This window comes from Wyeomyia smithii, chromosome 3, assembly GCF_029784165.1.
Source record: "Wyeomyia smithii strain HCP4-BCI-WySm-NY-G18 chromosome 3, ASM2978416v1, whole genome shotgun sequence".
Lineage (NCBI taxonomy): Eukaryota > Metazoa > Arthropoda > Insecta > Diptera > Culicidae > Wyeomyia > Wyeomyia smithii.
In genome coordinates, this window is record NC_073696.1 from 226,507,482 (window position 1) to 226,530,864 (window position 23,383).

Sequence of the window (23,383 nt, forward strand, 5' to 3'; positions counted from 1 at the left end):
TGTTTCATAACCTGAGAGAAAAAAGCGACTTATTAAAGCTTTTTTGCTATATTCGTCAATTTTTCTCTTCGCATTGCAGCGCAGCCGAGGTTTCGGATTCATAACCTTTCAGGAGCCAAATAGCGTAGACAAAGTTCTCCAAGTGCCAATCCACACGCTGGATGGAAAGAAGATAGATCCGAAGCACGCAACGCCCAAAAACCGACCGAAGACACAATCGAACAAGACGAAGAAAATTTTTGTCGGCGGTGTCTCGCAAGATACCTCCGCCGATGAGGTGAAGCAATATTTCAGCCAGTTCGGTAAGGTCGAAGAGACAGTGATGCTGATGGATCAGCAAACTAAGCGCCACCGGGGCTTTGGATTCGTCACATTCGAGCACGAGGATGTGGTGGATCGGGTGTGTGAGATTCATTTCCACACGATCAAGAACAAGAAAGTTGAATGCAAGAAGGCTCAACCGAAGGAAGCTGTGACCCCCACTGCCCAGCAATTGTTACAGAAAAGAATCATCCTGGGTAATTTAGGATTACCCATCGCGAATCCTGCTGCAGCCCGCCTGGTAGGGGCTGCTCAAGCTCAAGCCCCTCTAGTAAGCCAACTGGCTAATCCTCTGATGGTACAAGCTCAGGCTCAGGCTGCTCAAGCAGCAGCTGCTGCTGCCGCTATGCAGGTTCAGAATGGATTCGGCAAAATGTTCACTACATATCCACCTACGCTGCATAGCTTTAGGTGAGTTTGAGAGTTGCTGCTTATCCTAGCTGATCAGTTTTAATTGTGGTTTTCGTCGATTCCACAGGTACGCACCATATCCGATGCCTTCAGCCGCTGCACAGCATGCTGCAGCAGCTGCCTCGGCAGCAACACAGCTTACTGGTGCCCAAGCTGCTGGCCAATCTCTTCCGCATGCGCAGTCAATGGCCGGAGCCACAGCTCAACAGGCACCACAGCAAGCCACGGCCACCCCTCAGCAGGCGGCTCAGGCCGCAGCCACTCATCATCAACTTGTCCCTGCTGGCCTTGCAGCTGGCGCCAATCCCTACCAAGGTTACAGCTTGGCCAACGTCGACATGTCCAGCTTCCAGAACGTGGACTGGGGTTCGATGTACGGCATGGGAATGTATGTATAATTTTCCGCTTCCCCCTTTTAGTATGTTCTTAGTGCTTTCTCACCAAGCAACTTAAAAGCAACTTAGTAAACAATAACGGTTCATTGTTTGTTTTTAATGTGTGGGACAAACATAACACTTTGCAAAAGTGAGACGAATTTCAGTATCAGAAAGGTTTATCCTTCATCGTCACGCGATTACTTATTGCTCTACCTAATACCAGTAAATAAGATCGTGTGATTCGTGTAACAGTAACTCGAACTATAATAACTTTCTGTTTCATTTTACGCTTAGTCTAACGTTTGTTTGTAAAGAGTAGCATTGTTTCGTAAACGGGAATGTCGGAGAGTTTTTTGTATGAAACTGTTTAATAAATACTCCAACACTAAGCTTCCGAATCAGCCGTATAACACTACTTAAGACCTAAGTTTCAAATCGTAGCAATAATGGTACCCTACATGATGTATGTTTATATTCAGAAAAGCTTTTGTCCATTCCAAAATACTACAAAAAAACAAAGCAACTGCCTATCATTATTTTTGTTAGCGCACCTGATCGCAAAGCGTTTGTTTCCCTACTCGCTCTCACTATGATGTTTCTTTACGCGAGAGGCTGGTTGAAACTATTGCTCAGTAGAATGAAATCAAGATACCGTGTAACAATTGCGATAGCTTAGAAGGGTGTGGCCCACATCGATAATTTTAGTGGCAGTGCAGTTAAGGGTTACACGATACATAGAAATAGCTAAATGGATCTCATGGAGAATAATAGCACTCATTGATATGATAATCCCTTCTAATTAGGGCCCTTGAATCTGTTTTGGGCCAATTTTTTCTAATCTGTTGTACTTTTTTTAGTAGCTTTCCTCACAAGTCATGTGTAAATGTTTAATTTTTTTCGTTCGCCTGACTGACATTTTTCGCTCTGTATAGATCTAGAGTTAATTTTTACTACTTATTTTTCCCTTCTACTTTAGTTTGTCAGTTTTCTGTTCTTTTTTAGCGATGGTCGAATTTTGTGTTTTCTTCAAATTTACCTAGAATGCGTCTTGAAATTCGTTTCTGGTATGGCTGGCTAGAGTCAGTAGCATTCGACCATCGCTAATAAACGAGATCTTGATTTCATTTCATTGGCTGTTTCATCTTTTAGTTGGGGCATTTTTCGAAAAGTACAACATTCATCAGTTGACTTCTTACGTTAGTTGGAAACTTACGCAAAAAAACGAGCATCTAATTATCGCAGTATTTTCTCTAGCATGTAGTTAATTACGTGGTACAACAAGTACAAATCAAATGCGGATAAATTTTATTTAGCTTAGTATACTTATGTATCTGTGAATGTGTGATGGATGGTATATTTATGTCTTTTGTTTTAACTTGCTTATTTTAATCACTTGCAATGCATTTTTACCATTAATGTGGTAGTACGAGCCACTTCCGTTTAAGTTGGTTTGATTAGGACCAGAGGTGAACGAACGTGGTATTTCAGTCCAACTTATCCAATTTCAATGCATTTTTCGATGACCATGTCATAAGCTTTACATTGTAGTTCGTGTGTTATTTGAGTTAGCAGTGTATTATAAGGGGATTATCTAATAATTATCTCAAGCTGACATATTTTATCATAATAACGCTTTTATCTAATTTATGTTTAGTATTAGTGCTTACGTTCTTAATTGAAATATCTATCTATTCGTTTACTTTTTTTTTCCTTTAAATAAACTAAGCAACAAATCCACACTCTGTGTATTTTTTTCTCTTACCCAAACTAATTTTCGCTGCGAAAAGGCTAAACTAATCAGATCAACCGTGTACTGCACTGTGTATAAATTCCATTCTTCACCCTTCCTGCCCCACAACTTCCTAGTATTGGCTGGGAAAATTGCTACGGTACTCCTTCTATACAAATAACCACCCATCAGCTGGTAGTCCCATGTCCGCACATAATTAGCGCATTTTTATGTAACACTATCCCCCGTGCGTTTGCTGACTTCTGGGCCGAAAAACGTGAGTGACACTGATCTCATTCCATTTTCTATGGGTCTACTGGGGCAAGATATTATCGAGTATCGAGCACTCAACCGTGTCCGAAAGATCAGCAGGTGCAGATGCAGTTTTTACCCCAGAGCACTCTGCGCTGGTGCACTGCTAGTGGGTTCGCGAGAGGTTGACATTTAAATCGTTCATGAGTTATAGGAGAATAGCGAAAACTTTTTTTTTTCTAACGAACTGGTGATGAAACGTTCCGGCCGTCAGTGGTGTTATTTGGCAGTCGCGGTGCATTTCGCGTTGGCAGTTGGCTATTAATAGACTTACGCTGATTTTACTCTTTTGGCAGCCGGACCAATATTTTACTATTTATAGCTCCGCTTTCCACTTAGATGTTCCGCCCATGGGATGTATGCCATATATACTTTTTTCTAGTTTAACAAGTGAATTTTCATAGTTCGAAACTAATCAGTGTTAAGTGACCTAACCTTATTGCACAGCGCTTCCAGTTGTACATACTATTACTGCTATATTTGGGGTAATTTAATTTGCATGAACATCGGTAATCTTCCCATCCAGCATCGACTAATCCATTCTAGCTTCTATCCTATCATTTTATATGATTTGTTTTCTTCCATTTCCCGCCCAATTGCAGATTGTTTTCCGAGGCACACTGTTAAGTTGCATTGAGCAAAGAGGCTAATCCTGCTTGTGTTGAAGTTCCAAAAGTAGAAGCAGGAGCCATTCCAACTTTAGTGTATAATTGGGTCTTTCACTTCCCACTTTTCCCGTCCCAATGGTACCAGGGAACGGAGTCAAACGCGGCCCAAGGTTTCCGACTTGAGCAGGGTTGTGCCAAAGGGAAAGTGCCAGTGTGATATAATTGCGGTAATTGCGTAAGTGTGATAAGGTCCTACCCCTCCCCGTACCTCGGTAGATTGTACCTACCGGGGGGTATCTTTTTATAACGTCGATAGTACGCGGTGTGCGTGACGTGGGGTTTTTGGACCTTTCCGATGTACAAGACTGCCTTGTTTCCCCTAACTTGTAGTGTTGGGCACTTGAAACATTTTAACCTGTAGTGTTTTAAGTTGTCGAATTTAGTGTGTAATGTGTATTTAGGTTAGGTAGATCCTTTTCCGTTTTTTTTTGTCTCTAGCTGTCGCTAGAGTCGCAACGAAGGCAGTATTTCTTCAGTACTTAGGTTTTAGCTAGGACATTTTCAAATTCTGATCTGTTTTGGCCGGTGTGAAGCAGGGCGGCAAACGAACGAGAGTGTGGATTCGGGCAAGTGGATTTCAAATGTGTTTTGTTATGATTTGCCGAAATTATGGTTGAGTTATGGTTTTCGTCATTTTAGTCAACTTAAGCTTTATATATAAACACAGTTCACTTTTTGCCACTCTAATAGGAGTGAGTTTGCACTGTTACTGAATTATAATCATAATTTATATTCATGACTGCAAAGTGTTCAACTTTTCTCTGTTAAAATCCACTCACATTGAAATCAGTAAATAATTAGACGCTCGTGATAATTTTTATCTCAAATTTTGCACGCTATTTGTTACATTGATCATTTTTATTTTGTAAGATAGAGTTATTCCCGGCTTATCTACTTCACATCGTTTATCAGCACGGCCTTTTGGCAGCATTTGGATTGTAGACTAAGAAGCCCCCCCACTGTTAGAGGGTTTCACAGTCGTAAAAATGTGTAGATATTCCCGGAAGCGCAGTATCACTTCTTTTCTGTCTGTCTGTCTTGATATCGATTGCTTTCCCGTTCTTTTAGTGTTTTATATCCACTGCATTCGGGTGCTGTTGAGTGCGATACTATCGGCTCCAGCCGCAACCGACAGGAGGATTTGCTTCCACAGGAAACAACGGTTCTGTATTTAATGATTCCGAATTTATAGTTTCAATTCTCACCCTGTGAAGTATAAGTTTGTACGGGATTGCATTTTTCGAAACCCGCCAATAGGCCTAGCAAAATATAACATGACTAGTACTGTTTCGATTGTAGGATTTAGTAGAGCATTATGATTTTTTTGTACCCGTTCAATAAACTAGCCGAGTTAGCAAACGTAGTTTTCGTCTCCTATTTGAGAAGGTTTAATTCAGTATCGCAGCAAGTCAGCATGATTATTTTAGTTCCAGTGGAGTTTACACTTTTTACTGATAACCTTTTTTGACGTTCGATTAAATTGTTGATGTACATTTCTTACAGTTTTCGACAATTGATAGTAGTTAGTGTATTTTAACTTGGAGTATTGATTGACTAAATCCCTCTGTATTATGACAATATCCACCGTTTTAGCGTATTATTTATATATAGATGTTCACTCCCTAACCTAATACTGTTACTAGGAAGACTTGTGAAGCTAAATTGAACATATCCATTAACTATGCGTATAAAAAAGGCTAATCGAACAAATAATTCAAAGCATTGAAAAAGAGTTATATATTCCGAATTACTGAGATTAATAAAGACAACGTTCTTCCATAGGCAAGTTAAGTACATAAGTGATGTCAGAAAATCAAATTTAGCTATACCTGATAAAATTATTAGTAGGAGAAGAAAAAAAAAGATTCGTTAGAAAAAGATACGCAACGCGCGCACCTTTTCGGTACGCGATGTGATCGACAAAAGTACATTTCAACCCGGAAATTGCGGGTACCAAACCAACTGTTTTACACAACCTCAGTGCTGTTGCTAGTTACGTTTAGACGTCGGAATTCGAATTGTGGAACGTGTGCAAACTTATATTTCCAAGGATCATTCGACACGGGTAACGGCAGCAATGATTGATTTTGGATAGTTGGACCTTGAGTGCACCAAAACACAATCTCTTTCATCGCTGTTTGAGTCTAAATTGAAGATAGTCACAAGATCCAGATGTGGTGGGATGATTAAAGCTATCGTATAAAGTTTTCAGATTCCTTGTTGTTTACCGGGAACTGTTGTTACTGTTTGTTATCACGTAAAGTAACAAGTGTACAATCACAATTACTCACACAAATATGCTCAAGAATAATAAAACAACAAGACAGTTGCGTGGACCAAACCAAAAAAAACGCAAAAGCAAACGGTACGAGACAGAACAATCCCATGTAGCTGGTAACTCAAGTCTTCTCACAATTGAATTTAAATCTAGCGAACAACCAACAAAACATCATAAAAAAAAAAACAAGAAAACAAGAGCTTTTATGGCAAGGACAAACGTTGTGCAACCGATCATTACATGATTTATGAAATAACAAATTAGAAAAGAAAAAAAAAAAAACACTGTATGAAAAATATCCCATCGAATTTTGAATTTTGCGGTTTTGATCAATTTTAAACAAAAGTAGAAAATAATCTATCAGCAGATAGGCATGCGTGTATATAGAAACAAAAAATAAAACAATGAATTAAAGCTAAGTGTTGGACTAATAAATATCAACCCAAATAAAACACAATCTTTCAAATAATGCTACAGAATATTTACTCTCATTTCGAGGGGTACAAAGCCATACAGAAATAAAAGACAACAAAGCAGGACTTAATTTACTTAAGCCAAGTCAGTCAAACTAGGTAATCCGTATTTAAAAGCTAGCGCGCTAAGGGTTGATCGAAACAAAAAATACTTGTCTGATGATAAGCATGCTCAACTCTATAAAGTTGGCACTTGGACCGACAGCTTTTCTACGCACCTTTCCTCCCACAACTTCCAGCTGAATACACATCGATAGTAATCACACCACACAGAGAAGAAAAAAACAGCTTACTTTTTTCACTCGTGTTTAATTCACACAAATTCACGCATACAAAAAAAAAACAAAAACCGCAATCACGTAGACTTTCCCTCAAATGTCGCCAACTTGTGTACGATACGAAATTCGAAAAAAAATCTTAACAGAAAGTATAACGTTCTCTCAAGCAATCTGTTAGTAGGACAAAAGGTAATCAACGGGAAGCTTTTAACTGTGAACAAAAAAAAATCTACTCTTGGAAGGGCACATCATTAGCAGATACGTAGTTGTTATATTTGTGGAAGCAATACTTTACCGAGAGGGAAAACAAACAAAAAAAAGCGTTCAAATGTTCCTGTTCAATTCACCGGTTCTGGGGTATTGCAAACGCTGACTAAAAAAATACTCAACTTTGTTGAGAGAAGTGATTTTCTTGGAAGGGGAAAATTTTTAAGTCGTCCCCTACTTTTATTTGACTACACAGTTGACGATCTCTATCCGCCCTCTGCAATTTTAAATAATGTTTTTGTGCATACACTGCCTACTTACCTAAACTGTACGGTAATTTTGTTTTTAAAGGCAAATTTTTCAAATAATCGTATTCAACAGCGTTAGTTATTGTAAAATTTTATCAATATTTCAAAACAATCTTGAAACGTGTTTTTGAAATCTGGAAGCCCCCCATTAACTCCTCATTGCATTCAAGTTCTTTCATAATTTTTGAATTGCATCGAAGTATAGCATGCAAGGTTGCGGGTACAAGTGTAGTGTCTTATTCCAGACTTGTATGCAATCAGTTGCCGTGATTATCAAGTGTCAAGTAAGTTATTTTATAGATTGTATTCGAAATGCCTAATTACATTAGAACAAATGCAAAATGCAAATATAGAGCATGATGTAAACAAAAGTCAGCCCCAAATCGCTCATATAGGATTTTAAACTGTTTTTCAGCTATGTGAAGAATCGATTTTTCATCGATTGTTTTTTGTCTTTTTCATCTTTTTTCACCATTTTTTTCTAAATTTGGTAGAACGTTGTATTTATTACTACGCACGAATAAGTCGTGGCAAAATAATATCAATTAAAAATCCTTAATGAATATGGGTAGCAATGAGCATATGCATAAAGATTTTTTTAAATTGGCATGAAGGGTGGCAAATTTTTCGTTGAAATCATTGTGCTGATCAGCATTTCATCTTGTTCGAACTTCTCTGTTTTGTTTCGATCCAAAATTGTTAATATATCATACAAAAATACCTGTCATCATTTTTATTCAACTTTTTTTTTTGGAAAGTACACCTTTCGGTTCGACACCTTTCGGAGGCGGGGTCGAACAATAAACCTTTCCCCCGGGTGGGCAGGAACGCTGAACTAATCGACAATACTTGATTTCTAGAATCGATTGAGAAAAAAAAAACATTACGCTACTTAACACGAAAGCAACAAAAAATGTTTTATTTTATTTTACTAAATATGTATAAATTTATACACACATGTACACCTGAAACAAAACAGCATACATTTTGTCACTCGCAGAGATCTTCAAATATTTTATGTAAAATAATGGGCGCTGGGCAAGGCGCAATAAAAAAACTGATAAGCAATAACACATAGTTTTTATATTACAAAAACAAAAAAAAAACTTGTGAACAATGCATACAGTATGCATGCAGACCACTATAGACGACAAATTAATAAAACAAAAAACAACTTATTATACACTAAACTATACACTTAAGACATGCGAAGCTATCGTGGAGCGTGTTGTCATTATTATAAATCAAATGCAGAAAAAAGGGTTGAACAGAAAAAATATAAGAAAACAAATGAAACAAAAAAAAAAAAAAACAATGGTATGTGCTATACCCAATTTGCTAAATTAAAAATTGGAAAGAAACAAAACTGAACGTGTTGTGAAATGGTTATACTTCATCAGATCGTACGCTAGGCTAAGCTTAGTATTCGCGTATATTGTAGGGGGGCCTGGCTTAGCTTACATTTTGACCACACAAGTTGGAGCTTCAAGAGCTCCCCCGGTAGTGTCCGAACCAACATCATGCGGCATTCATTCATTCATTCGGCGGAAAATATGAGGATAAAACTGATTCGATGTGCTGCGAGTGTGTAGTACTGTGAACTGTGTTATATGATAAAAGTTTGTGATGATTTTGATCAATATATAAGCTATGTGGCATGGGTGAAGTGTGATCGAATATCGTAGTTCTTTTCTTACATTTTCTCTTTTAGAGCCTGTTGTCTGTCTCATTCGAATAGTCCGATAGTGGATTGTGAGTTTTGGCTGGTTCCAAATCGAAATGCACTGCTAGGTTTTTAGGCGAAAAGTTTTAGTGCAAATCGCAAACCATTGGCTGTATTCGATTCGATTGCTCTTCGCACCTCCCCCAAAATGTCTTTTCTACACCTTGTCACTATTCGCTAGTTTATGCCCTTTTCTTCGGAAACAAGTTGCGAGGCGGCCGAAGAGAAACAAAAAAAAAAAACGATACCAGAGGTAAAGTGAAAAGTTCATTTCTATGCGTTTTCTATCAGCTTTTGATGCGAGTGACCAGCAAAAAAGGCAAACTAGCAATTCACATGATCTATTTTCCTGAATCACACTCTCCTATTATATATGCTCTAGTAGTCGTAGTATTTTGAGGCCGTAGTATGCAGTAAGTAAAAGATTATATATCATGCTACTTAAACGTTCACAATTTGATGAACAATAGAAATCGTAGAAGTACTGTTAGACTGTTTCTCGTACATAAACTGAAAAAATACAAGTAATAAAAAACATATTGATAGAACCACACAAAAGTATTAATGAATATTTATATAGAAATTTAGCATCATAGCTATTATTATTATTACTATTATTAGTGCATCTGTTTGATTGCATACATATATGAAAACCACTTAGTATTGTAATGGTTGCCAAATAACTTGGCAGCAGCAAACAAATAAACTGACACAATGTGTGAAATGGAAATACATACTCGTATGTAGTAGTGATAGAGCACACCACTATTTATTATACAATGTAATACCGTAGCAGTAGTAGGTATTTCTAACACTATTTCTCTATAGCTACCAGCAAACAAACAAACCTTTAATTCTGCCGGTTTGAGATGATCATCACACACTCCTATCCAACATGTAGACCACCCTATCGACACTCACTCACCAACAGTCCCAAAACCCGCTACAACAGCACTAGACACTCTGTGCGGTATTAGTTTGTAACTACCGAGTCCCGTTTCATACGTACACACATACACACATACTCATACCACTACCACACCACTAAACAGGCAATCTCTCAATGTGCGCTGTAATTTGTCGGCAGTCGTAGTTGTAGTTTAGTGTGTTGAATAATCATCACCAGTGTTAATGATAACACGAGTAGTAGCGTGAACCCAGTGAGTGTGTATAAAAATGTTACACGTTGTTCGAACAAAGCAAAAAAAAAACCCGTGTGCTGAACGACATAACAAGAAAGCAAAAAGCAACAAAAAATATAGTTATATACATACCAACAAGTAATGGTTGCAAATAAAGACACTGTAGTAATTAAAACAAACTATAAAGCGTTGCAATAATTTGATTATTTTCGATCTGATTGATTCGCTTCGATTTTATCTTCTAGTGAGTAAGTGTAATTGTTTGTGTAACACTAGATTAGCTACGATTTTTAGTCGGATCTCAGTATTTCAGTTTTTGTTTCTTTTCTTTTCTCTACTTTTACACTCTTAGTCTTTATGGTATTTTTTCTTTCTTTGTTTTCTCGATAGAATAGTCGAATTGAATGCACTTTTTGTTTAGACTCGGATTGAATTAGTGTATTTTTTTTTCAGTTGAAACACAAATACACTGCTTCTTTCGTACGTTGGGGTAACTTCAGCGCGGTCTGTCTAGTTGACGTTTGGTAATCCTGTGCACTTTTGCTTTTGATGAAATCAGTAAAAAATAGAAGGAGATGAAAAAAAATGCAACCAGTAGAAGAACCAGGATTACCGCATACGATAGGCAGAACTTTTGATTCTTAATAAATTACGACGGATTTCACGCCAATTCATCCACACGTGGGAAGCTCGTTTTGGATTTCTGGGAAACTTCATGAGTTTGTTGACATCGCTAACTTAAGCAACTTTGCATGGAGTTTCAAGGCAAGAATCAACTTGAAAGCTATTTTGAAATCCAAGATGGCGACTTAAAAAATACTTTTATAAACGGGTGATCAGAGTCTAGAATGTGACCATAGACGCCATTTTAAATCTAATATGGCGTTTTTCATTCATTCAAAAAACAGTCCAAAATTCATGTCTTTCTCAAAACGACGATTATAAATACGCAGAGTAACTTACAGTACCGATGTCACCAAACTCACAAACTTGCCCTAAAATCTGTGAGAATGTTGCCAACTGTGTTTGACGAGTTTGCGTGGAACCGCTCCTCTGCGGAACAGATTATGACAATACTACTTTAGATCTACAGACATTTAACACCACGAAAAAAAAACATAAATCTAATCCCTCTTAACTAATCCACCTTAAATGACGACGTTGGCATATCACACCGTTAAATCTTGTAAGCAAACCCCGTCCCTCATTCCCACCACTTGTCTCCACTTCTCGTACGCCACGTGTATATGTGTCCTAACATATGTACTATTGTCGACTAACTAACCCCAGTTAAGAACCTGAAACATAACCTGATGCATGACTTAAATGAAAACGCTTTCATCTTGCGTACTCGATGAGGCATACTACGAAAGCTTCAAACAAACAAGCAAACAAACAAATAGTTTTTTACCGAAACCACTCATTTGTGTACTTCAAAGAGAATAAAACAAACGAAAAAATACATGCAACAGAATACAGTAAGCTTGAAAATGTGTTATGTGTAAAAAGTATTAAAATTACATCCTTATAACCAGTAATAATAAAAAGCTAATAATAATAGTACAGAACTCAACACCGTTTTGTAGTCGTAGATTGCAATTGTGATGTAACCTGTAGTATTAGCCACCACATATATTGTATGAAAATAACAAAAGCAACATTGAACTCTCACAATAAGCAGTAGATACTCTTATTACATAGATGAATTGTATTACTGAATGATTACGATACACAACCTATGAATAGCGCTCTCTCTCCCGTTGCGTGTAAGCAATTTTAGTGTGTAGTTTTTTTTTAATCTGTAATGACCATAATGAGATTATTTTTATTCGTATTTTAGTTGTAGATTTACTCATGCTTTTTGTTCAGTATATGGCAGTCGTAGATAGGTTGTATTTTACTATATATTTTAGGATCCCATTGTTTCACATGTATATTTCTCGAACAGACGAAAAAAAAAACAAAAAAATTTGTCCACATTTCAAACAATTTTATGGCATAGCTGTTTGTAGCTACACTAGTATTTTACCGGAATATTACCAGACAGTATTGATTGATTGTAAACCGGGTGAGTTATGATTGATTTTTAATCCCACGTAACACCACCACTTGTAGTGGATGATGCCTGACCGATGGTTTTTTCACGTTTTTTCCTATTGTTTAGTTGAAACCCGAAAACAAAACAAAACTCACATAGCAAGAATGTGTATGTGAATATTGATACTCTGGAACAGCAAAAAAAAAAAAAAAACAAGAACAACAATAACTACAGGAACTTGATATTCTCGTAAAATGTTTAAAGTTGAAATAAAGTATTGGTAGATAACTAAAGCAAAAACAACCGAGTAGTTAGTTATTTTTCTTCCGCTTTGTCGTACAAACGCATTCATTCATGTACTTTCTTCTAACTAGTATAGCTATACATAATATATATCTTCCATTGTTCATGGCTGTTTGGAGCATCGCTCGCACCCGTTTGTGTTCACCTCATCTCTATAACTATTCTCATTTACCAAGTAGTAGTTTGCAACGCTCTGTAATGTACCATAAATTCATGTAAGTATAACGGTTTTTATACCTTACGGTAGAACCTAAGTTTACATCCCCCTTCCCTCCCCTTTTTGCCTTAATTTCAGTGATCTAGTAATTACTCAAAGTTCCTAGTGTAACGTTTAATGTCCACAGAAAAACTTTCCTAGATGAACAGATATACTAACTTTTTTTTGTACATTTCTGTTGTTGTAGATAACGAAACGCACAATGCAGATTGAAGCGGATGCATGTTTAGCAATTCATTTTCCCCCTGACTTTACTCGTGTCGAATATATAAACCAACGAAAACTGTTCCTTTGTACTTTCCGTTACTGATAAACTTTATTTTTATTCGAAGCAGCATAAAAAAGAGCGACAACATTTTCACATCTGTTACTTTATTCTCTTCCTAACCCTGTCCTGATTTTTCACATCAAAATATATGAGCAGTATCCCATACGGTGCAGGACCTGGTGTTTATATGGAACATGACGGACCCGCTGGTAGTGAATCCGGAGATTGAGCTGCCCCAGTTGGACATTAGCAATAACTACACCACGGACTGTACCATCGAGTACTCGACCGGGAACTTCACCTGTCTGGCGGTGGTGTTTAACCTGCGCCGCCGTTTGGGCTACCATCTGTTCCACACGTACATTCCGTCGGCGCTGATTGTCGTCATGTCGTGGATATCGTTCTGGATCAAACCGGAGGCCATTCCGGCGCGTGTGACCCTCGGTGTAACGTCACTGCTGACGCTAGGTAATGATTAGTGAGCGGCGCGAGTCGAAAGGGTTTATGTTAATTTATACTCTGAGCTCTGATCCAACTAAAGGTACTCTTTCCGTCAGTTATTATAGTTAACGAATAAGAATAAGAAGCAATTTAATATGTCATTAAAATAGTAAAGTACCACATTCCTTTAAGTCTCAACTGATGCCATTCAAGGTGGCCTGTTGCATCGTAAAAATCGCAGTTGCATTTATCAGGCTGGCGACTACCGAGAAAAACCGGGAGAATCAGGGAATATCAAGGATTTAATTTTTCGACCAGTGAAATCAGGGAATATCTGGGAATTTAAGAAGTCATCAGGGAAAAATTTTAGAGGCTTGGGATTTTTTTACGGAGTTAGTTCTGAATTGGATTTATTAACAAGTCATTAAGTAGTGCGCGCATTTTATAAAAACCAGTGGTTAGACGAGATTTTTTTCTTCGGTTTTTTGCAATTGCTTCCGAACTATTGACGAACCGTCTAACATTGCCTGAGCAAGCTTTACTATCGCTATTGTCATATTCCAGTAATCAAAAATGGTGATTTTTTTTTTGCAACCAATTAACAGAAGACTCAAAGACTTGCTCAATAGTTTGAGTGTGTTCATAACTCAAAATATAGTGAGTCCAATTAAAGACGAAGCCACACGTTAATTTTATCAAATTTTTACCCCGAAATTTTAACCAGCAGAATTAATTGAAACTAACTTAAATGAGATTGAATCTATCATTAAAACTTTCAAAAGTATAAAAGTAGTTAAAGCTCTTGAGAAATTCTCAGAAACTGTTTTAAAATGATCATTTTGCCAAATTATGGAAAAATGCCAAAACTACTCAAATTTTAAAACCGGATAACAAGCCGAGGTTTCAAGTTGTCGACTAATCAATTTATGATGATACGAGCTAATGAATCTGAAGGTTATTCAAGTGGAGCTGCTCTTCTTTACATAGAAAAAACATTCGACAGTGTTTAGCATAAAGGTTTGATTGCGGAATTGTTAATTGCTAATATTCTACTTTTTACAGTAGAGATTTTAAAACAATTATTCAACTGATCCAACCAGAATTCCAAATCTGATTGATTTTCTTGTCAAAGCAGGTGTGTCTCGAAATAGTTAATTGATAATAATGTTCCTGTGAATTTTGGTGCCCCTAGACGTTTCGGAAATGCCTCAAGTCTTCAGAAACTTCAGTAAAATTTTCCCATAAGTAAACGGAAAACGATGAACACGGTGAGCACTTTTAAAGCACTTCTGCATTCACCACGGTCACCAAAATGAACAGGTTAAAAAGCTATAATATTTCTAGGGTACTTATTTGAGCTTAAGGACAACTTTTTTTCACTTTTGTCGTCCAGCGTAATTTTTATTTTAAATTTTATTAAACTGAACGCGTTTCTGAACAAAAAATATTTTTGTTCAAGATTCAAGTTAGCAAAAGCGAAGCTAAACTGTTTCAATTACTGGTGGGAATTTTAGCAGGAATCAGTTCAAGTCTGATCCTTTTTAGTTTATTTAGGTGGAAATACCTATGATAGTCGTAACTTGAATCGGTTTAAAATAAATTTGAATAATCAGAGAAAAAATTAGGAACATCAGGAAAAATCAGGGAATTTATTTTTGGAAATTGAGTCGCCACCCTGAATTTATTAATTTCCTATTTTGCCACTAGGATTATAATTTTCCCATATCACGCAAAACAAAATGGAGAATATATTTTTGCTGTTATGACTTTTCAGGGACCTTCTCTAAGCCCCTAAGTAAGAATTTAAATGCGAATATTTTTGACTGTTGTGAGAGTTTTATCAAAGCATTAATGAATCTTTCATCTTATTGATAAAACTTATCGGGGGTTTTTGAAGAAATTGTAGTTTTTATAGTAATTGAGTAATTGAATAAGACTTGAAGAATTCTCTATAAAACTCAATCACCAGTTAGTCGTAATATCTTTCACTGCAAAAACAACTGCTCGCACACTGATGGGCAAAGCGACGCACTTGTATGAATTGTGTGTATCTGAGTAGCTTGCAAAAAGCGCCGCGTATTTCACCTTGTAATCGGGGTCTAAACACACTTGATATCCCTTTCAAAGTACATTTAAGAAACTTCATTAAAGTTCTCGGGTACAAGTCTTTAAAACGAATTTATTTTGAAAATGCTTACATGAAATTCTCTGCAAACCATTTTGTGTTATAGAAGAAAATACAGTCTTGAAAAAAAGTATCTAGAATAAACAATAAACAAAGAATAGAAAGAATAACTTTCGCAGTTGTTATAGCCAAAAAAATTTTCTGAGCTCTGCATTTTAACGTCGACATTTCATGTTTTACAAGGACTGATTTCAAAGCAATCTGGATTTAATGAATGATAGCCAATGTTAACGCTAATAAAAGTCGTGGTTTTCAATGCTACAAATTATTCTATTATTAGACTATTTTACTTAACAAACTACGTTGAAATTCATTTTGGAGAAAGAGAAGATCGATGGGTTTTGTTTCGTAAATTTCTCTATGTATTTAATAAATAATTTCTGTTCGTTGCAAAATAAGGGACTCACTAAAAAATTTCCATGGTTTTGAGCAAATTCATGATGAGATCATATAGATCATATAGTAAGAAAAGAAAGATTTACGCTCGGTTTTAAAGGACGAGCAATGAAATTTTTTTCAAGTGCATCGTAAAACTGATATTGTTACTAGGGCCACGTGGTCATATTTTGTCGATTAGCATACTCCACTACCCTTCGATTTTGACGTAGAATTACGTATTACCACAACAAATTGAAAAACTGAAAACATCGACAGTGTCATGAAAATTGTCCACTTTCGAATGCTTGGAACTCAGTCAGTTTCCAACAGATTTACAGAAACCGATTGAAAAATTACCTATGCGTTCACCAAAATGAGGAAAATTGTCATGTTGTCTAACTATGTGCTATTGAAAAATGTAGAGCCTTGTTGAACCGGCAGAGCAGCAGCTGATGTTAGCGCAGCAAGGTTGAGCACTGAGCAGGCAATTCATTCGATCGCAGCGAACCGAACACTGCCTCATATTGAGAAAATACGTTGACATAAGACAGGGTGCCGTAATTCTACGTTAACCTTGCGGTCGTGTCTTATAAACAACTTCTTTAACTATTTTTTTGTATTTTCAAATCAGGTAATACATTTCTACAGGAAAAAAAATCTTAGAAATGTGCTAGTAATATATCTACAAAATTGAGATCTATAGGCTCAAAACATTGTTTAAAATTACGCTTTCGAAGAAAATAAATTTAATTGAAATTGTTTACAGATATGGGGCAACGAAGTACACAATAATATTGCTGATCGTATTCAAATAAGCGGAAATATCGTTTTACACATGTTATCCTGTGTATTTTTTTTAATTTATTATGTTGAAGAAACTTAATTTGAAATGTGTAGATTCTAGATTCCACTTTTCGACAGTGATATGATAAAAAAATGACAGTTCCAATTATCTTTCATCTCTGCAACTATCTTAGTTTCTGGATCAAGAAAGTGTTAGCTCTACCGACCTTCCAAAGACCCTTTACAGAATGATTGAATACTTGCAGTAGGCACATTCCGGAAATTCGGTGAGCCTCGCCTTAAAATAATATTGGAATCTTACAGCCCTTTATTATTATTTTCAGACTTTCAATTCATTTGATACATTTATATAAAAAAATTAACCCGTATTCAATAGCATGTTATATTTATTGGCTAGAACAGTGCCAAATAGTAAAATGAATGAATCTTACAATAAATACCTTCCAAAATATAACCTATGTATGTACCAAAATATTTCCTAAAATTTGATTTGATTGAAGCTAAACTTGTAATGAATTATTTGTTAAACGATTGCCTCCGCAAATGCAACACTAAAAAAATTAAACTGAAAATATTAATGATAAATTAAAAAATATAAGCAGAAAAGAAAAAAAAAAGACATTTGCAATGCGTTTGCTTCATTTACGGTACAAACAGCAGCACTGTCTGTCCATTGGACCTGCACAGAGGCTTTCATGCAAGCCTTCATGTGGGAAGCAAATGACGCTCCTTTTGATTGTCAACCTCTGTGTATGAAGTACAATTTTGGAAGTAACGAAAATATCACTTTTCACTCTCGCATGTGCACTATACTTATCTTTAGCAGCATCGTTTTAGTGTTCACCTCCACTATCACACGTGATTCCGTAGTCCCAGTTACACCACTAGAATGATTTTTTTTACTAGCCGATGCAGGATTGATTCTGCACTTTTAAAGGCACTGTTGCTGAAGTAACTTAATTTGAAATATCCCAAAAATACATTTTTCGTTACTCATAATCTTTGTTTCAAGAGTAAATGAGAATGGGTTATGTTTTCATTTAATTCTACTGCAAAATTTATTCGCTACCCTATTGTGGAAATGTCATTATTGAAAATCAGGCTTGTCATTGCTTTTCAAAGAATCACTAGCGTGTAGGAGAATATCTTTCACTGCAAAAACAACTGCTCGCACACTGGTGGCCAAAGCGGCGCACTTGCATGAATTGTGTGTATCTGAGTAGCTTGCAAAAAAAAAACCCACGGTGGAATCTAGAATATCTTTTCAGAGAGATATTAAACTGGTGTGATCTTTACATCTCATCACACTAAATAGCTACACAATAGAGCCCACTGCTGTGCAGTGTGTCTTTTAAGCATATATCAAATGAGAGGAGCATCTTGGCAGGAAAATAGAATGCGTTGCTTGCTTTGTATTTCAAAACTGAAAAAACAAAATTGGGCAAAACTTGAAGTGATGACCTTTTTGCAGACAGAGAAAATAAAGTCTGGGTAAATCTGGATCATTTATGATAAATCTGGATAATTGGATATCGAATCAGCCTATCTGGATACATATTCAAAAATTTGGATACCTGGCAACGCTGCTCAGCAGTGATCACCGCGGTGTCTTTCTGTTCATTCTCATTAGAGTGATTCACCACTCTCAAGATTCGCTAGAGAAGAATCAAGATTCGTTCAAGAAGAATCAAGAGTCGCTCAGCTGTTGTGCAAGCAGCAAGTTGATATGCGGACGGCAGAAACACAACACGAAGCAGAATGAAGAGCTTTGGTGCAAAAAATTGCTTAACGCAGCGGAGACCGCTGGGCAAGAAGTGAGCGGTGAATATTCATTCCGCTCCTTCCACAGAATAACAAGCCCGTTGAAAATTGTTTTGGGAGAATTTACACTGAAATACAGTAAAGCTAAAATTAAAAAAAAAAAAACAAATACGCATTAATATTACTTCTTTGGATATTGACGAGAAATTTCACCTCACGTTTGCAAAGCAATCAATTACGTTAAAATTGATTGTCTGTTACTACGATTGTTAATGAAAAAAGTGATGATCGCTGAGAAAAAAGAACAATCGAATTACGGGTTGAGAAAAAATGTATAAATATCCGATCCTTTATTATCTGAGCAGAGGATTTTTACTTTGACCGGTGTCAATAGTTGGGACCGGACCAAATTGAAACAGTATTTTAATTCTCTCAAAATGAAACAGATCTTCAGTGTCATCCAACTCAATTTTCAGTGAAAATAAGAGATGTCAAAAAATGTTGAAGTTATTTAATCCTAGCCAATCCATCACATCAAAACGATGAAGTCAAAAAGCATCTACATCATCGACCGCATAAACATTGCTCAAGTAACACAGCGTGTGCGGTATCATAGTAATGCTGCGAGTCAACATTAGCACTGTCAACTGGTTGGAGCTGAATGTCAGTTTCATTTTCAGTTCGCTTGTTGAAACTGAGATTCACAATTTGCAATTACAAGTGAAAATCACTTTCCTAACAGTGAAAATGTGCAAACCTGGTAGGGACAGGTTCTGATAAATCACCGGAAATTTCAATTATAATTTCCTGAAGAGGTCCTACTGATAAACCACTGGCCAGTTTCATTATAATAAGGACTTATATTTTGGAATAAGTCTTATCGCAATCCGAAAAAAATACCATAAAAAAACCTTTAACGTTGCTGTAATTGTACATGGTTTTACCATAATTTAACCATGTTTGTCATTGTGAAAACATCATTCTGACATTAATTATCATTGTCCAGAACAATAAAAAACATTGTTTTTACCATTTTTACCATGGGTTGTTATGATCTTAACAGCATTTTGTCAGGCACTTTTCCCATACATTTAGAAGTCACTGACAGTGTTTTCAATTATTGTCGGTGGTTAAAACGTTGGCAAGCTTTTAGTAAAAATACCATGTATTTCATGGCTACAATAGACAATTTTGCCCATTTACTATTCTCACCGCAAAATACATCGTAATTTTTTTTTCGGGAACCTCGTTCTTCCAGTCAATATTGTGCCATAAATACAATTCACTAAAGAGAACTTTTATACAATACTCAGATCAGTCTTTTAAATTTCCGGAGATGTTTGGAATATTCCCAATAATGCCCCATAGAGTGAATCATTTCACTCATTACTGAGATTTGCAGCGCAAGTCTAAAACTAAATTATGTACCTACCATCTGGAGGCAAACTCTTTAATATTTATACCAAAGACAGGAAGGCCGGATAGCACGCTTCGGAAAGTCTTCAGACCAACCAGTTATTATGGAAAAACTGATTGAACATTTTTGCTTCCAGAATGCTAATTTTCTCATTCATTAAGCAATTTGGCTGTTACTAATAGAAAATTTTCTCAGCTTTCAAATGAAACTTATAGAATTGTTCTGAGTGGTATAGACTCAAAGGGGTGGCTCTTGGAAGAGTGTTCAAGAAACTTTAAAGTTGAATAACTCCAAATAGATTATTGTTAGGGTATATGTGTAGAAGAGTTCTTTCATCAAATATGGTCTTCTATCAGCCCCTGAAATACTCCCAACAAGAAACCAATCACCCTGTATATTGGCAAGCAAATTCGAGAGGACTATTGAAACAAAATAAATTGTATTGGCTAAATTTATCGACATCGAAGAATTCGATAACGCCTCTCATCGTTTAATGCGAAAAGCTATGAGTACCATGCTATACTATGCATAAAAATCGGAAAATCATAGTCCAACTAAAAGGCACATACCAAAGAAAAAGAAACGACTAAAGGATGCCCTCAAGAGGAATTTTCTCACCAGTGCTTCAGTCATTAGTTGTTGCTGATCTTAACAGCCTGACTAAAATAGGGTTTGAGGTGATCGGTTTGATTCTCGTTAGTTGTTTCGCACTGAAGTGGTGCAGAATCAAGGGCTTATCTAACTGAACTCTGTAACTTTGTGGCTACGGAGTTGCCCTATTTGAACCAGTGGATGAAACTGTTAATTTGAAATCATGAAAAATGTTTTTTGCCAGACTTAAGGGGTTATATACCTTTTTATTTTTCAAAAAACCAAAAAAAAAGTTTATTGCATTATCTTCAAATACAACATCTTGAGAACATTTTCACAAATTTTCATAAAGATCTGAGCAATAGGAAGAAAGTTAGAGCGATTCGCAGCGCGCCTCCCCACGGCCGCATAAGCTAAACTTGAAACTTTACACGCGATTATCTCGGAATAGTGTTTTCCGAAAAATGACTTTGCCGTGATCCTGATCCGCGCCGCGTGATCCGCGGGAAAACTACTGAACCGATTTCCTTCATCTTTTTTTTAAATTTTCGTTATTAAATTCTCCGGTGTCCTTGAACGATCGCTTTTTGAAACATACAGTTACATTTTGCCGCAAAAAAAATTTATTGCAATTTTCAGCGCTCAAAACGTGCATTTTTTGGGAAAAACGTTCCCGTTTGCACTGAAAACAAAATACTCATAAAAGCGATCGTTTAAGGACACGGCACACTTTTAAACTATTGAAATAATATGAGTTTTTTGATTTCGGTTGACCCACCGAGTCTCTATCAGGATCACCGCAAGCCTCTGCAAAAAATAGCGTTTCGGGGAAATGGCCATTACTCCAGTAATAATTGGTATATCTCAAAATCAAACGTATTTTCGTTGTTGTTGATAAACTGTACTTTCAGAAAAATACCACTTTGATGCAATGAAAATGGTGCTATGCACTTAAAAATAAATTCAAACTTCCCTCATTTTTCTCGACCAAAAAGGTATATAACCCCTTAAGTTAAGCAAGTTAAGCAATAAGTGAAGCTTTGTGAGGTCGAACTGAATAAACTAGCCTTGGTAGAAAAACGACTAGATACTTGTTTGAAAAAATCAACACCTTTCATCAGTGCGGCTTAGTTTTCATCAGTTTTTCTTTTTTTCAAGACTGCGTATTCAATATTTGTTATTCTGCAACTTTTTTCGTATTGTATGAAATGCCAGACAAACTAGTTACAGAACTGGAGTTAGAAAAAGTAAAGAGGAAAAGTCGTCGGTATTTCATTTTTAATATTATAAATCCGAAGGATGCTGTATATATCAACGATATAGCCATGAGTCAGAATTTTGTCTCATGGATCCAAAATGTTTGTTTGAAGAAATGTCGAAAAATCAAAGTCATGCATGTAGTGACTTAATTACTCACGCTGATTGTGATCGTGTTTCAAAAACTTTTTCGATATAACATGAATAATTTTCAACCCCTGTCATAGGCTAGCTGCTCTTCTCAGGCCAAACAATAATTACATTATCAATATGAATGGGGCTATTTCAAATTGGTTCGATAAGGTTAAGTACTTGCGACTAATCTACGATAAAAAAAAACTTATTTTCAAAGAGCATACTAGCAAAATGCATCTAATACATATGTTTATATTCTCTTACGACCAAAAATTCTAAACTTTGTTTAAAAAATAATCTTTTGATTGTCTGGAAATCGTTTTTATTTCAACAGTCCTTTTTGCTGGATTGATTTGCTCAAGTTGTTGTTTAACAAGAAAGAATCTTTTTTGGGTTGATGTACTCGAATTACATAGACTTACTGGTGTTGAAACATTAGCAAACAATTATAAATTTGTAATAGTGTTTAGGGGTCACTACTTGTGACTGGTCACGCAACATAAATACTAGAAAAATTATTATAAGATTCTTGAGTGTCAAACCAGTTTTCCTAAAAAGAGCCTCTGTTTCGGGGATCAACTCAAAAATATTCTAAATCCTCTAAATTGTACATACTTTAGCACCAAAATAAAGCTCTCCCCCTCTTCATCCCACCAGCCACCCAGAACACGCAGTCGCAACAGTCGCTACCACCCGTGTCCTACGTGAAGGCCATCGACGTCTGGATGTCGTCCTGTTCGGTGTTCGTGTTTCTATCGCTGATGGAGTTCGCGGTGGTTAACAACTACATGGGACCGGTCGCGACCAAGGTGATGAAGGGCTACTCGGACGAGGACCTGTCGGAGGCGATCGACTTCAACAACAAGAATGGTTTCAACAAAACGCATCGATCGTCCGATTTGCCCCAGTACGACACGTTCTGCCACGGCCGGGAGACGGCTCTGTGCATCGATAAGTTTTCGCGCTTTTTCTTTCCGTTTTCATTTTTCATACTGAACGTCACCTACTGGACGACTTTCCTGTAGGGAGGGAGCAACGTTCTAGATAAAAGAGATCTGTCGCTTTGCAGCCTCTAGTTTAAACAGTTTAAGCCTAAGCAGCCTAAAGTGCGTCTAATAGTGTAACGGTTTAGCTTGTAATTGAACAATGTTTCATGAACGAAATAATACACTTGTTGAGCGATATTATTTAGAGAAGTAAACACTTACGGCTGGATTTTTCTTCATGTCTGTGAAAGTGAATCCACGTGGATCCGAGTAAGGGCTACGGGCCATACCACGCGTGGGTGCAGTCTAAAACAGGAAAATAAAGCGGTACTATTAAATTTATCTGGAATTTATTTTATTGCGAGAAGCGATCCT

General features: G+C 36.6%; 3 protein-coding genes across 9 annotated transcripts in view; 2 read left to right on the plus strand and 1 right to left on the minus strand.

Moving 5' to 3' along the window:
- The window catches only part of LOC129732172 (RNA-binding protein Musashi homolog 1), an 83,113-nt gene extending 74,436 nt beyond the window's left edge, over positions 1-8,677 (plus strand). For all 7 annotated transcript variants that reach the window (XM_055692753.1, XM_055692755.1, XM_055692756.1 and 4 more), the window contains 3 exons: positions 80-732; positions 800-1,120; positions 3,753-8,677. In XM_055692753.1, coding sequence (XP_055548728.1) covers positions 80-732; positions 800-1,120; positions 3,753-3,777 — 999 coding nt within the window. In that variant the 3' untranslated portion in view covers positions 3,778-8,677. The remainder of the gene's footprint in view (positions 1-79; positions 733-799; positions 1,121-3,752) is intronic.
- Positions 1-23,383, minus strand: part of LOC129732174 (uncharacterized) — a 56,066-nt gene that overhangs the window by 22,293 nt on the left and 10,390 nt on the right. The window contains exon 3 of the mRNA XM_055692762.1: positions 23,231-23,314. Within this exon, the coding sequence (XP_055548737.1) occupies positions 23,231-23,314 (84 nt within the window). The remainder of the gene's footprint in view (positions 1-23,230; positions 23,315-23,383) is intronic.
- On the plus strand, positions 12,635-23,350 carry LOC129732173 (glycine receptor subunit alpha-2-like). The gene is made up of 2 exons (XM_055692761.1): positions 12,635-13,521; positions 22,680-23,350. The coding sequence occupies exons 1-2, from the start codon at positions 13,248-13,250 to the stop codon at positions 23,045-23,047; spliced, it is 642 nt and encodes a 213-aa protein (XP_055548736.1). The 5' UTR covers positions 12,635-13,247; the 3' UTR covers positions 23,048-23,350.